This window comes from Mesocricetus auratus, unplaced genomic scaffold (assembly GCF_017639785.1).
Source record: "Mesocricetus auratus isolate SY011 unplaced genomic scaffold, BCM_Maur_2.0 Super-Scaffold_100026, whole genome shotgun sequence".
NCBI classification, from domain to species: Eukaryota; Metazoa; Chordata; class Mammalia; order Rodentia; family Cricetidae; genus Mesocricetus; species Mesocricetus auratus.
The window spans coordinates 3,975,053-3,986,996 of NW_024429207.1; the positions used below are offsets into that span (position 1 = coordinate 3,975,053).

Genomic DNA, 11,944 nt, shown 5'->3' on the forward strand with positions numbered 1-11,944 from the left:
TGTTGGAATTGATCTCACACGTTTAAATCCAACAAAGAGAAAAATAGAACTGCTTACTTACTATGATAAAATCTACAATTGTCATGTGTCTTTTTTGCCACAACACTGAACACATATATTACTTCAGTAAATTACTAACTTCATTCTTATATAACCGTAGTAAATATTATCTGATACAATTTTGGTGCTTCAGTTTCACTTGTGTTTACTTTATTACAAAAACCAGTGTTGGGGGCGGAGCGCGTCCCGCAACCGGCTCATCCCCGCCGCGGCCCAGGCGCTCCCCGTAGCCCGCCCGCCCGGTGCGCAGCTCGCCATGGCGGCCACCGACCTGGAACGCATCTCGAACGCAGAGCCTGAGCTTCGGAGCCTGTCCCTGGGCGGCCATGTGGGGTTTGACAGCCTCCCTGATCAGCTGGTCAGCAAGTCAGTCACACAGGGTTTCAGCTTCAATATTCTTTGTGTGGGGGAGACTGGGATCGGCAAGTCCACACTAATGAACACTCTCTTCAACATGACCTTTGAGACGGAGGAAGCCAGTCATCATGAGGAGAGTGTACACCTGCGGCCTCAGACCTATGACCTCCAAGAGAGTAACGTTCATCTCAAACTGACCATCGTGGATGCTGTGGGCTTTGGGGACCAGATCAATAAGGATGACAGTTACAGGCCCATAGTTGACTACATCGACGCGCAGTTTGAAAACTACCTACAGGAAGAATTGAAGATCCGCCGTTCCCTCTTTGACTACCATGACACGAGAATCCATGTTTGCCTCTACTTTATCACTCCCACCGGGCACTCCCTGAAGTCCTTGGATCTAGTGACCATGAAGAAACTAGATAGCAAGGTGAACATAATTCCCATCATTGCCAAGGCTGACACCATCTCCAAGAGCGAGCTCCACAAGTTCAAGATCAAGATCATGGGTGAGCTGGTCAGCAATGGAGTGCAGATCTACCAGTTTCCCACGGACGACGAGGCTGTTGCAGAGATCAATGCAGTCATGAATGCACACCTGCCTTTTGCTGTGGTGGGCAGCACAGAGGAGGTGAAGGTGGGCAACAAGCTGGTTCGAGCACGGCAGTACCCTTGGGGAGTGGTGCAGGTGGAGAATGAGAATCACTGCGACTTCGTGAAGCTGCGGGAGATGTTGATTCGGGTGAACATGGAGGACCTGCGGGAGCAGACTCACAGTCGACACTACGAGCTCTACCGACGCTGCAAGTTGGAAGAGATGGGCTTCCAGGACAGTGACGGCGACAGCCAGCCCTTCAGCCTCCAAGAAACGTACGAGGCCAAGAGGAAGGAGTTCCTGAGCGAGCTACAGAGGAAGGAGGAAGAGATGAGGCAGATGTTCGTCAACAAAGTGAAGGAGACAGAGCTAGAGTTGAAGGAGAAGGCACGGGAGCTCCACGAGAAGTTTGAGCACCTGAAGCGAATCCACCAGGAGGAGAAGCGCAAGGTGGAGGAGAAGCGCAGGGAGCTGGAGGAGGAGACCAACGCCTTCAACTGCAGGAAGGCGGCCATGGAGGCCCTGCAGTCCCAGGCCTTGCACGCCACTTCCCAGCTGCCCTTGCGGAAAGACAAGGACAAGAAGAATTAAAGCACGCACAGACTTACATGTCAAGAGCGGACTTTAGACTTTCATGTGTTAAGTTGCTTGAGTTACACCTTGTGACCCTTCTCCCATAACATGGTGTGAGGATGGACTGGGAGCCGGTATAGACTCCAGTGTTTACAGCATTGCCTTGTCCCTACCTGCTGGCTCCAGGCTGCCTGGGCCTGGCCAGCTTTCCCTCTCTATGCAAGCGTGTCAAAGCCATGAATGCTGGAATCCGAAACTGACAAGGTTTATTTTTTCCAGAGCCGGTGGCTGGTCTTCCATTTACAGTGTCACTATCCCTTGACGGAGCAGTTATGTGCCAGTCTAGAGATGGCCCCAGCCAGTGATGCTGGCCTGATTGTTCATCGTCAAGCCAGCGACTCATGTGGTGCCTAGGCGTGGCCTGTGGTCTGGTATATACATGCTGCAGAATTGGCCTGTTTCCCCTTCATTTTAATTTTTCTAACCTAGAGCTTAATTTTAATAACTTTGAAACACTTTTAATTTTTATTTGGCACCAGTGTAAAGACAAAAATATCTATCTTTCCCATTATTTTCATAAGTGACACAGATTACCTGATCTTTTTTTTTTTTTTAACTAAAAAGACTTCTAAACCTTCTGACATAGAAAGCACCCCTATGACAAATAGGGAGAGGTGGGAAATAAAGTTCCTATTCTGGCAGTGTTTGGGACTTCTTTACAGACTGAAGTGGACCCCGAACAAGGCCACGCCCAGCCTTTTTACTGTGAATGTAAATGGAACAGCAGCCCAAAGCCCTTGTCTCTCTCTGCCCTAGAGGTGCTACCGGTGACAGGGACCAAGTGCGTGTGTGTTAAGTGTTTGACTCCAAATAAGCTGCCTGCTCCCGACAGTGTGCTCAGTGGGGAGAAGGCTGTCATGTCAAGGTCATTGTTACTTCTTTCCTGGCTGAGGCAAGGAAATAAAGGTGTCCAAAGTATTAGGGCAATTTGAGATGGGGGTAGGAAGAAGAAAAAACAAAACAAAACAAAAGCCTAGTGGCTAAGAGCTTCCCCTCCAGCTATAGTTTCCAGGTAGACACTTAAAAGTCTCTTCCAGGTGTGATGGTGCAGGCCTGTAACGCCAGTGCTTGGGAAGTAGGAAGCCAGAGACTGGCCTCAGTCACATAGTGAGGTAGGAAGCCAGAGACTGGCCTGAGTTACATAGTGAGGGAGAGGCCAGCTTGGCTTACGTGAGACCGTGTCTCAAAAATAAAAACAAGAAAAGTACTGACAAAATCTAGTCTGCTCTGCTCCCGATGGTTTGCAAGCGTCAGAGTTGAAAATGGGTGAAAACTAATGTCCTTAGTGTTGGTGCAGGACAAGGCTGGACACCAGGCTCCCCAGAAAGATAGACTTCATCCTGAGGAGCTGATGACCCAGTGAGAACCCGAGGGGGCCACACTGATTTTACACCCCCATTTCCCTCCCACTGCCATTTCCCCCTTTCCGCCAGGCCTGCTTCTGTTCGTCCAGGACCAGTCTGGCTTCTTCTGTCTTTCTAAGATGATGGTCCATCCAGAGTGAGCTGAAGGGGAAGGTTATTGTGAGTCCACTTAGGCTGCTTGGACCTGTGAGAGGCCACACACAGCAGAATAGTGTTTGTTGATGCTCTGAGGAAAAATCCTCCATGTCCAGGGTGGATCCTGGCTGCCAGGCTGGACTCAACTATTTACCAAGACTGTTTTAAGCAAAAGAATATAAAATTCAGTCTAGGCCTTGGAAGCCTTGAGAGCTTCACAGCTCGTCTGCCTCTGGTCATGGCTGAACTGATGTGGGGCTTTGGTGTCTGAGGCAGAGGTGAGCTGCAGGCCAGTGGCTCCTCTTAGGGAAACTGTGTATCTGGAGGTGTATTCACTCAGGTCCACACCTGACCTTCAGAGCGGCCTCTCCTAGCCAATATATTTAGAGATTAGGATAACCCAACAGGTCTACTGGTTGTATAAAATAGGATTGCTGGCTCCATGCTGGACTCTGGGGCCTGCAAATTCTACCGTTATCTCCTGCAGCTCACCAGCCACAACGTGGGCATACTGGAAGGCTGTTACGTTCAGTGCCCACCTTTTGGCCTCCCTGGGGAGACCTGACTTGTACTTTCTAGGGTCTAAGTTGCCCCCCCCATGGATCCGGTCAGCCATGGCAAGCTTTTCTCCTGCTGTGTAGAATTTAGTTATCTGTAGCTGAGGTTAAGTTAATCCTTGATGTGCAAGAAAAACGGGAAGCTTGCCCCTTTGGAGATGTGACCCCCATGTACACCTGTGATTTACTCTTTCTTCCCTGTCATTTGTTGGCTTCATGGGGACTGTCATAGGATCATGTTGACATTTGCTGTTACGTTTTCCTTTAGTCATTTTGTGTTGTAGTATAATCACCATGTAAATTGTGGTTCAAACCTGGATTTTTGATAGAAAAAAGATTGTTAGTAATCATGCCAAATCCCTAGGCCCTCAGGAGGCTGAGGCAAGAGAATCAAAAGTTCAAAGCCAACTTGGGCCACTTAGTGTGTCAATTTTTTTAAAAATGCTGGGCATGTGACTCATTGCTAGAGAACTTGCCTAGCATGACTGGGAACTAAGTTTTCTCCCCAGCACTAAGAAAAGAAACCCAAGTCAACAGCCATCAAGCAGATGTATCCCAGGCCAACCAAGAAGTGTGTTCTCCCTCATACTGGGTGGCCTGAATCCAGGCATTTTGTGATTGTGTGCACACTGACCCTGTATGTGTGTGTGTGTGTGTGTGTGTGTGTGTGTGTGTGTGTGTACTCCCCTTGTCTGGGGCTCATACTGGGTAAGAGACCCAGGAAAGCCTATTTGCTTGTCTGTTATGTTACCATGCATTTCTAAAACCACTTCAGTTGTTAATCCATTTACTCCTCTATCCATCGACTTGTTTCTGTTCCTTTCCTCCCACTTTGTACTCATTTGTTTTCATTAAATTTTGCATTTATTTTGAAAAAAAAAACAGTGTTGGTTGGTAATTTCTGTCTGTGGTCTTCTGAGAAGAAAAAAAACTCAAATGAGAAAATGCCATATCATACTGAAGCAGCTTATGGGTAGGTCTGTGGGGAATTTCTTGACTGATAAATTTTGTAGAATGGCCAAGCACGCCATGGATGGCCAAGTGCCATCAGTGGCAGGTTATCCTGGGTGTGTTTGTCAATGTCCTATTGCTGTGAAATGGCACCATTACCTCAATGACACTTATAAAGAAAACATCTACTTGGGGTTTAAAGTTTCCAAGGTTTAGATCATTATTGCCATGGCAGAAATAATGGTGGCATGAAGGCAGACATGGTGCTTGAGAGTAGCTGAGTGTTCTACATCCAGATTTGGAGATATAAAGAAGAAAGATAGATAGAGAAGATGTAGGGAGGGAGGGATAGAGAGATTGGGTTTAGCTTGAGCACTTAAAACCCCAAAGCCCACTTCCAGTGACACACTTCCTCCAATAAGACCACACTCAGTCAAACAAGGCCACACCCCAAAATCCCTATCTAGTGTCCTTACTCCCTAATGAACAAGCATTCAAATATATATGAGAGCCATAGTTATTCAAACTACTGCATTTTACACAGTGTCCATCATAGGCTTGTAGCTACATCATAATGTAAAAATTCATTCAGTATGACTTTAAAGGTCTCCATAGTCAATATAAGTCTCAACAAAGTTTAAAGTCTAAAGTCTCTTCTGAGTCTCATAGACAATTAGAAATCTCTTAATTATAGTCCCCTATGCACACACATACACACACACACACACACACACACACACACACACACACACACATATATATATATATATATATATATATTCTAAAACCACCCAGCAAACTCTAAACTCTACATCTCCATATTTGATGTCAAATGGCATTTCAGAGCTCCAACTCCATTCAGCATTGTTGATTGTAATATATTTCTCTTTCTGGACCTGGTTCCACACTCCGTCCTGCAGCTTATATTGAAGGTATTGTATGGCTCTGGGATCTCCAACGTCTTGGACTTTGCAAGACAAGCTAAGCTTCACCTTTATAGCTTCAAGAGAAGGCCTCTCTGAACCTATCTGCAGGGACATGTCTGATCCATGTCTGGCATCAGTGACTTTCCTTAGCCATGGAAGGAAATTCAGTAAAAATTTTATTTTTAAATTTTATTTTGACCTTTTACTCTGAAGCCAATGCAATGTGGCCAAAGCTGCCAAGTTTTTCTGCTTGGTGGGCCTGGGATATGGCTCCCTGGTTCACCAGTTTTCTGCTTTTGATGGTTTCATTCACTACTTAAATTGTCTGTCCTAAAACTCAGTAGATTTGATTGGCCTTGAAATAATAGATATAGCTGCCTCTGCCTCCAGAGTTGTGGAATTAAAGTCATGTGCTACTGCCACTACCCTAAGCTTTTCTTTATTTCCTTTCACAAGTTGTAATATCAGTTGGGTTTAGTCTTGACCTGAGGTCACTACTTTCTCTATTCCATTTTAGATCAGGCTTAACTTTAAACTTTTTATCTCCTTGAGTATTGGAATAGCTCACTACACTTCTTGGTGTTCCTTTTATTCTCAAAATGTACCTTTTGTATTTTTCCTTGCTTAGGTTGCCCATTTTCATTATGGATTCTTAAAAGTATGGGTACTAATGGCCTAGCAACACGGTCAATAATAGGCTGTCTTGAAATGTCCTCTGCCCTTTTAATCCAAAACTCTTCAATTTATCCTTAAGCAGAATTTTTAGACAAGGTCAGAAAGTAGCCACATTCTGACCACAAATATCACAAGAACAGTCTTTAGGTCACTTATTAATATTCTTTGCCTCTAAAACCTCTTTGTACTGGACCTTTGTAATCTTCCTTGCTCTCAACATTTCTGTCTTCCATGCTTCTACTATCATAGTTCATCAATTCTCATTTCCAGCATTTAACTTCTTTGCTAATTCAAGGTCCCAAAATCTACACTTAGCTAACAAGCAACATGGTCAGCCTATAATCCATTTCTGGTAGCAATTTCTGACTTGTTCAATGTTCTATTGATGTTAAGAGACACCATGACAATGGCAACTCTAATAAAAGAATCCATTTCCTTGGTGCTGGATTACAGTTTCATAAGTTTTAGTTCATTTTTACCATGGCCAGAAGCATGATGGCACACAGGCAGACACCTACCTAAAGAGGTAGCTGAGATTTACATATCCACAATCTCAGGCATAAGGAAGAAGAGAGACAATGGACCTGGTTTGAGCAGTTAAGGTTCCCAAGTCAACCCCCAGTGACACACTTCCTCCAAAAAGGTCATCAGTGCTCTAACAAGGCCATGCTTCCTAAACCCTGTCAAGTAATTCCACTCTCCAATGACCAAGCTTTCAAACATATGAGTTTATGGGAGTCATTCCTAGTCAAACTACAACATGGCGTGTATAAAGAGTGCAATCGGACTAAGTCCTGAGGTTAAAGCCACTAAACATATATTTTGTGATTCTTGCATCAGTTCCTGCCTCCAGGTTCCTGCTTTAGTTCCTGATCTGACTTCTCTCAATGATGGACTATAACTAGTAACCTGAAAGCCATCCTTTCTCCCCAAATTTGCTTGTGTTATATATCACAGTAATAGAAGCTAAATTAAGATACCCCCTGAATTCCTTTCTTTTCCTCTGGTTTTCATTTATCCTTAATATAGGTTTACAGTAGGCCATGCTGATCTAGGATACTGGAATCTTCTACCTGTACCTCCAGAATGCTGGAACTATGCCATCACACCCAACATAATATTTCATAGCCCTTTGATACACTTTAGTGTATTAAAATAAAATACAATAGCAAAAGCTATAATCAAATAAAATTTCTTCTATAGGTGTTAATACATGAGGTTCTAGGTTTGATCCCCAGCACACATGCCATATCCTTTTGTGGCACCCAGGAAGTGGACATAATAGGATCCCTGAGCTTTGCTGGCCAGCCAATGAAGCAGACACAGTGAGATTCAGTTTCCATGAAAGACCCTGAGTTTTAAAAATAAGATTCAGAACAAGTGAAGAAGATACTTGTTGTTTACATCTGGTTGCCACCCACACAATAAACACAAGAGAATTTTATATGAGAAAAGGGAAAGATGATGTTCATTAGATATTATTATAAGTACAGAAAATAAAGTCATGGAAATGACAAAGCTCTTAAAACATAAACGCTGATGTGAGCAATTTTAAATCATAAATGAATAACTTAATATTGTAATATAAAGTGAGTCAATTCACAAACATGCCTTTTAGAGCCTGGGTTTGGGAAGAAGAATGCTTTAAAGAAAAGAATTATAGTCCATTTACCTTCTGGATTCATTTATAGTTAAATTGTCTGTTACCTTACCTTAATTTCAGCTGGTATTTGATTATTTCTTTGAGAAATGTTCTTGAGGGGGCATATGTCCCCAGGCTTAAAAGTGGTTCTCATCCTATAGTTCGAGACCACTTGCGGGTAACATATCAGATATACAGCACATCGTATATTTACATTGCAATTCATAACGATAGAAAAATTACAATTACGAAGGAACAAAGAAATAATTTTATGGTTGGGATTCACCGCAACAGGAGGAACTATATTTATGGGTCACAGCATTAGGAAAGTTGAGAGCCACTGGTTTAAAGCCTCATGAGCCTGCCTTTCAACCCTCCCTCCTTCATGTCTTGTTGTAACTTTCACTTCTGGACCAGTAAAGTAGAGGAAGTGAGATCAGTGTTGCAGATAAGTGGAGCTGTGAAAAAGGAAGAAAAGAGTCACTTCCTATAGGGTGGCCCACAAGAATCATCAGCTATTGTAACCTTGGTTCTCACAATTCATTCTCAGCTAGGGAAGATTTCTGAGATCCATTGCCCCAAATGAAGCCTCACATTGAGGACCTCAGCAGCAGAATGATTCACTGCTGTTATCCTTCCCTCTGACATCAAACTTCTCTGTGGCATATTCTCCAACATTCATATACAGACAAAGAATGTGCTTAGATCTATAGCTGGTTTTCCTGGATTGCTGGACTTAATCATGTTACGATGCTCTAAAGGGACCAAAATTTAAAGATGCTATCTTCTGTCATGTCCTTCACCTGGCTTAGGAGTCTTTGACCTGACTATGGAGGAGAACAAATGAGAAAATTAAAGCCACAAAGAGAGATAAAACATCTGTGGTTCAGAAGACAGACTCTTAGCTGGAAAAGAGGCCACTCTTGGGAAACTCAGCATGTTTTTTTTATACAAAGAGGCAGAGTTATTGCACACAGCTGAGTAAGTCATCAGGATTATTGCATAAAGATAAACAAGAAGGCATAGTTTATGGTATGTAGCTGAATCAAGGAGGCAGTTTTAGCTAATCTCAGTAGGAGCAGTATCTTCAGGACATATATATCTAGAAGGAAAAAGTTATTGTAGATGATTTGTGAGCACACTATCAGCATCCACACATGGACCAGAAGGTAAGACTTTGCCATTTTCCTCTGGATTTGTGGCTAGGGTCCTTGACACAGCTGTGCCCATATCAATAACACACATATACTCAGTACCTCACACACTCAAGAATCCCTTCACTCTGCACAATTTTCAGCTCTAGTAAATGGAATGAAAACTAGCTGCATTGTTTAATATGTTCCATCAATTATAAATAGCACAGTTACCTCCTGTAATGCGAAAGATGTATCTGATCATCTGTTTTTTGTAATCCCATCATAGGATTTATGTGACAATCACTTTTCTCACTGAAGTCAAAACTGACATGGAATAGTAATTCAATTAGTGAATTTCCCATATCTATTTTCACTATTTCCTCTAGATTTCTCAGAGGCCTCATTACAGAGGCATTATCTCTGTCAGGGACCTAATTATTTGTCTTCATATTCTAAGCAATTTACCTTTCATCTTTAACCATGGCTTCCTTGAACCTTTTCTTCTGTTGTGTTCACTTCAATTTTCTGTAGCTTATGTTAGGTCATGCCATTCCTGTGGAATTTCATTTCAGGGTTTCCTGTGCATTTTATTCATTGCTCTCTTACAATTAATATCGATCACTTTTCACCTCCAGCATATTTATATCTCAAAAGTACATCTTGTTATTGAGCATCTTTTTAATTAGCTCAAGTATTTTCTTTCTGCCCTTCCTCATATTCAGGGGCATCTGGCTAAGGGCCAACATTTTATATATTTAAAATCAATTTGACTTAGCATAATTCATGTTTCACTTTAAAATGCTCACTACTGATTAACTTAGAATTAACAGATTTTGAAAATCCTCTACTTTTACCTTTAGATACGCAAGCTGTGATGCCCTTTAGCCCACACTTCTGCCTTAAAACATAGAATACTCTGTCATCCAAACCACAATCGGGTATTAAACTCATTAAGTCTCAATGCTTGATTTTAATTTTGGGTATTGACTTGATATCAAAGATCAGACATCAAAGGCAGATCTATTCCCTTAATATTATGGGGAGGCAGCATAATGTGCATAATCTTTTTAATTTCAGTATGTTCTTCCCTTGCTAGAGGAGTTACTTTCTTCTTTTGAGTTGATTATGCCCTTGTCCCTAATTTTTCCTTTTTCACATCCTTTCTTCCATGTTCTTCTTGTTACAAGCTTTCTTTCATGTTACAACAAATGTTAATATCAATTCTCTAAGGAAATATTCCTCTTTTAATATATGCAAAAACTGAAATAGAAGCACAATGTTGAAAATATATACCAAACAATATAATATATAATCATTTCTAATTCCTCATAGATCCCCATTGACCTCTTTAATGGCCACTATGTATTATAGGCAAAATAAAACTAACATATTTTAGCAAGTGTGATATTATAAGAATGCCATAATCCACCTAAGATAAATGAGCTTTTACATTGACTAATAAAGCTTCGAATTGAACAACATAACCACAAATGTTTAAGCAACACAAAATATTTAGAAATGAAAAAACCCTCATTACTATATAGCCAGTAGAAAATTGAGACACATAAAATTTTCAACGTTTCCATCACCTTAGAATTTTAATATTGCATCTATTTAAATCAGTGTCTGCTGTGATCAATAATGATTCTTTATAATTAAAGGAAATCCATGTTAATACAAATTAGAGGGATAACATTTGTTTTAAGTAAAGTATCCATCCATTCATTCATCTGCCTACTCATTCATCTCTGATTAGCAAATACTAGATTGATCAGATATTATCGGGTAAAGTCTTTATGATGCAATGAGAACTTAGAAATGGACCTATAAAAATAATGTCTGTGTTTCCTAATAAACTATACATTTTTCTTTTCAGAGCTACAGAAAGGAAAAAATATACATGTACACAGTAGTATAGCCACTCTGATTCTGACCTAAAGTGTTCTTTCTTAATTAATAATGCTTTTACCCCCTTCTAACCAGAAAAATCAAATATATATTTTCTGAGAATCACCTAGATATTTCTACAGTTTAAAAAAAGGTACCTTTTATAATTGGCATATACTTACTGTGGAAATATTGAAATATAAATCTTATCCACTAAAATATAAATATTACAAAATGAATAATAATCTACCTTTTTGATGAATAGCCTTCCTCTAAACAGGCATCACTGAACTCCAGATGCTGGGTAGTCACTGAGCTCTTGAATTATTAACTCATTTCTTTTGTTTCTAATGCACACTCAGCTGCTTGTGTCTTCTAAAACATATTCAAAGTAGGCAACAATATTGTATATGTTCTCTGTGTGATAAAATGAGTCATCTGGATATAATTTGTCTTACATTAAATTGGATAACCCTAATGTGCTTGCCATAATTAATAAATGCATGAGATTTTTTAAGAAACCAGTAGACCTAAGAATCATGTACCGCTCTTGTCCATCAGTTGTATGCATGTATGAACATGTAGCACTCATTTGAATTTTATTTTAGGGATTATAATATAATTACATCATTCTTTCTCTTTCCTTCCTCCAAACCCTCCTATATACCACTTTATTCTCTTTTAAATCATGATCTCTTTATTTCTACCAGATTTTAATACATGTATGCTTTCTTAGTTATGGTTTCTATTGCTCTGAAGAGACACCTTAACCACAGAAACTCTTATAAAGGAAAAAATGTAATTGGGACTGGCTTAAGGAGTTCAGAGGTTTAGTTCATTATCATTATATCAGGAAACATGTTGGCATGCATGCAGACATGGTGCTATATAAGTTTCTGAGAGTTTCACATTTGGGTTCACAGAAAGCAGGAAGTGAAATTCACATTAGACTTGGCTTGAGTATTTGAGGCCTCAACGCCCACCCCTTAGTGACATAACAAAGCCCCACCTACTTCAACAAAG

At 40.9% G+C, this 11,944-nt stretch overlaps 1 protein-coding gene across 1 annotated transcript; it reads left to right on the plus strand.

The window, feature by feature from the left end:
* The first annotated feature begins 241 nt into the window (after positions 1 to 241).
* Positions 242 to 4,575, plus strand: LOC121134145 (septin-8-like). The gene has a single exon (XM_040731874.1). The coding sequence runs from the start codon at positions 317 to 319 to the stop codon at positions 1,604 to 1,606; it is 1,290 nt and encodes a 429-aa protein (XP_040587808.1). The 5' UTR covers positions 242 to 316; the 3' UTR covers positions 1,607 to 4,575.
* Positions 4,576 to 11,944: the final 7,369 nt, after the last annotated feature.

Excerpts from the sequence above, each read along its gene's own strand:
- LOC121134145 (XM_040731874.1), top strand. The coding sequence starts at position 317 with ATGGCGGCCACCGACCTGGAACGCATCTCGAACGCAGAGCCTGAGCTT.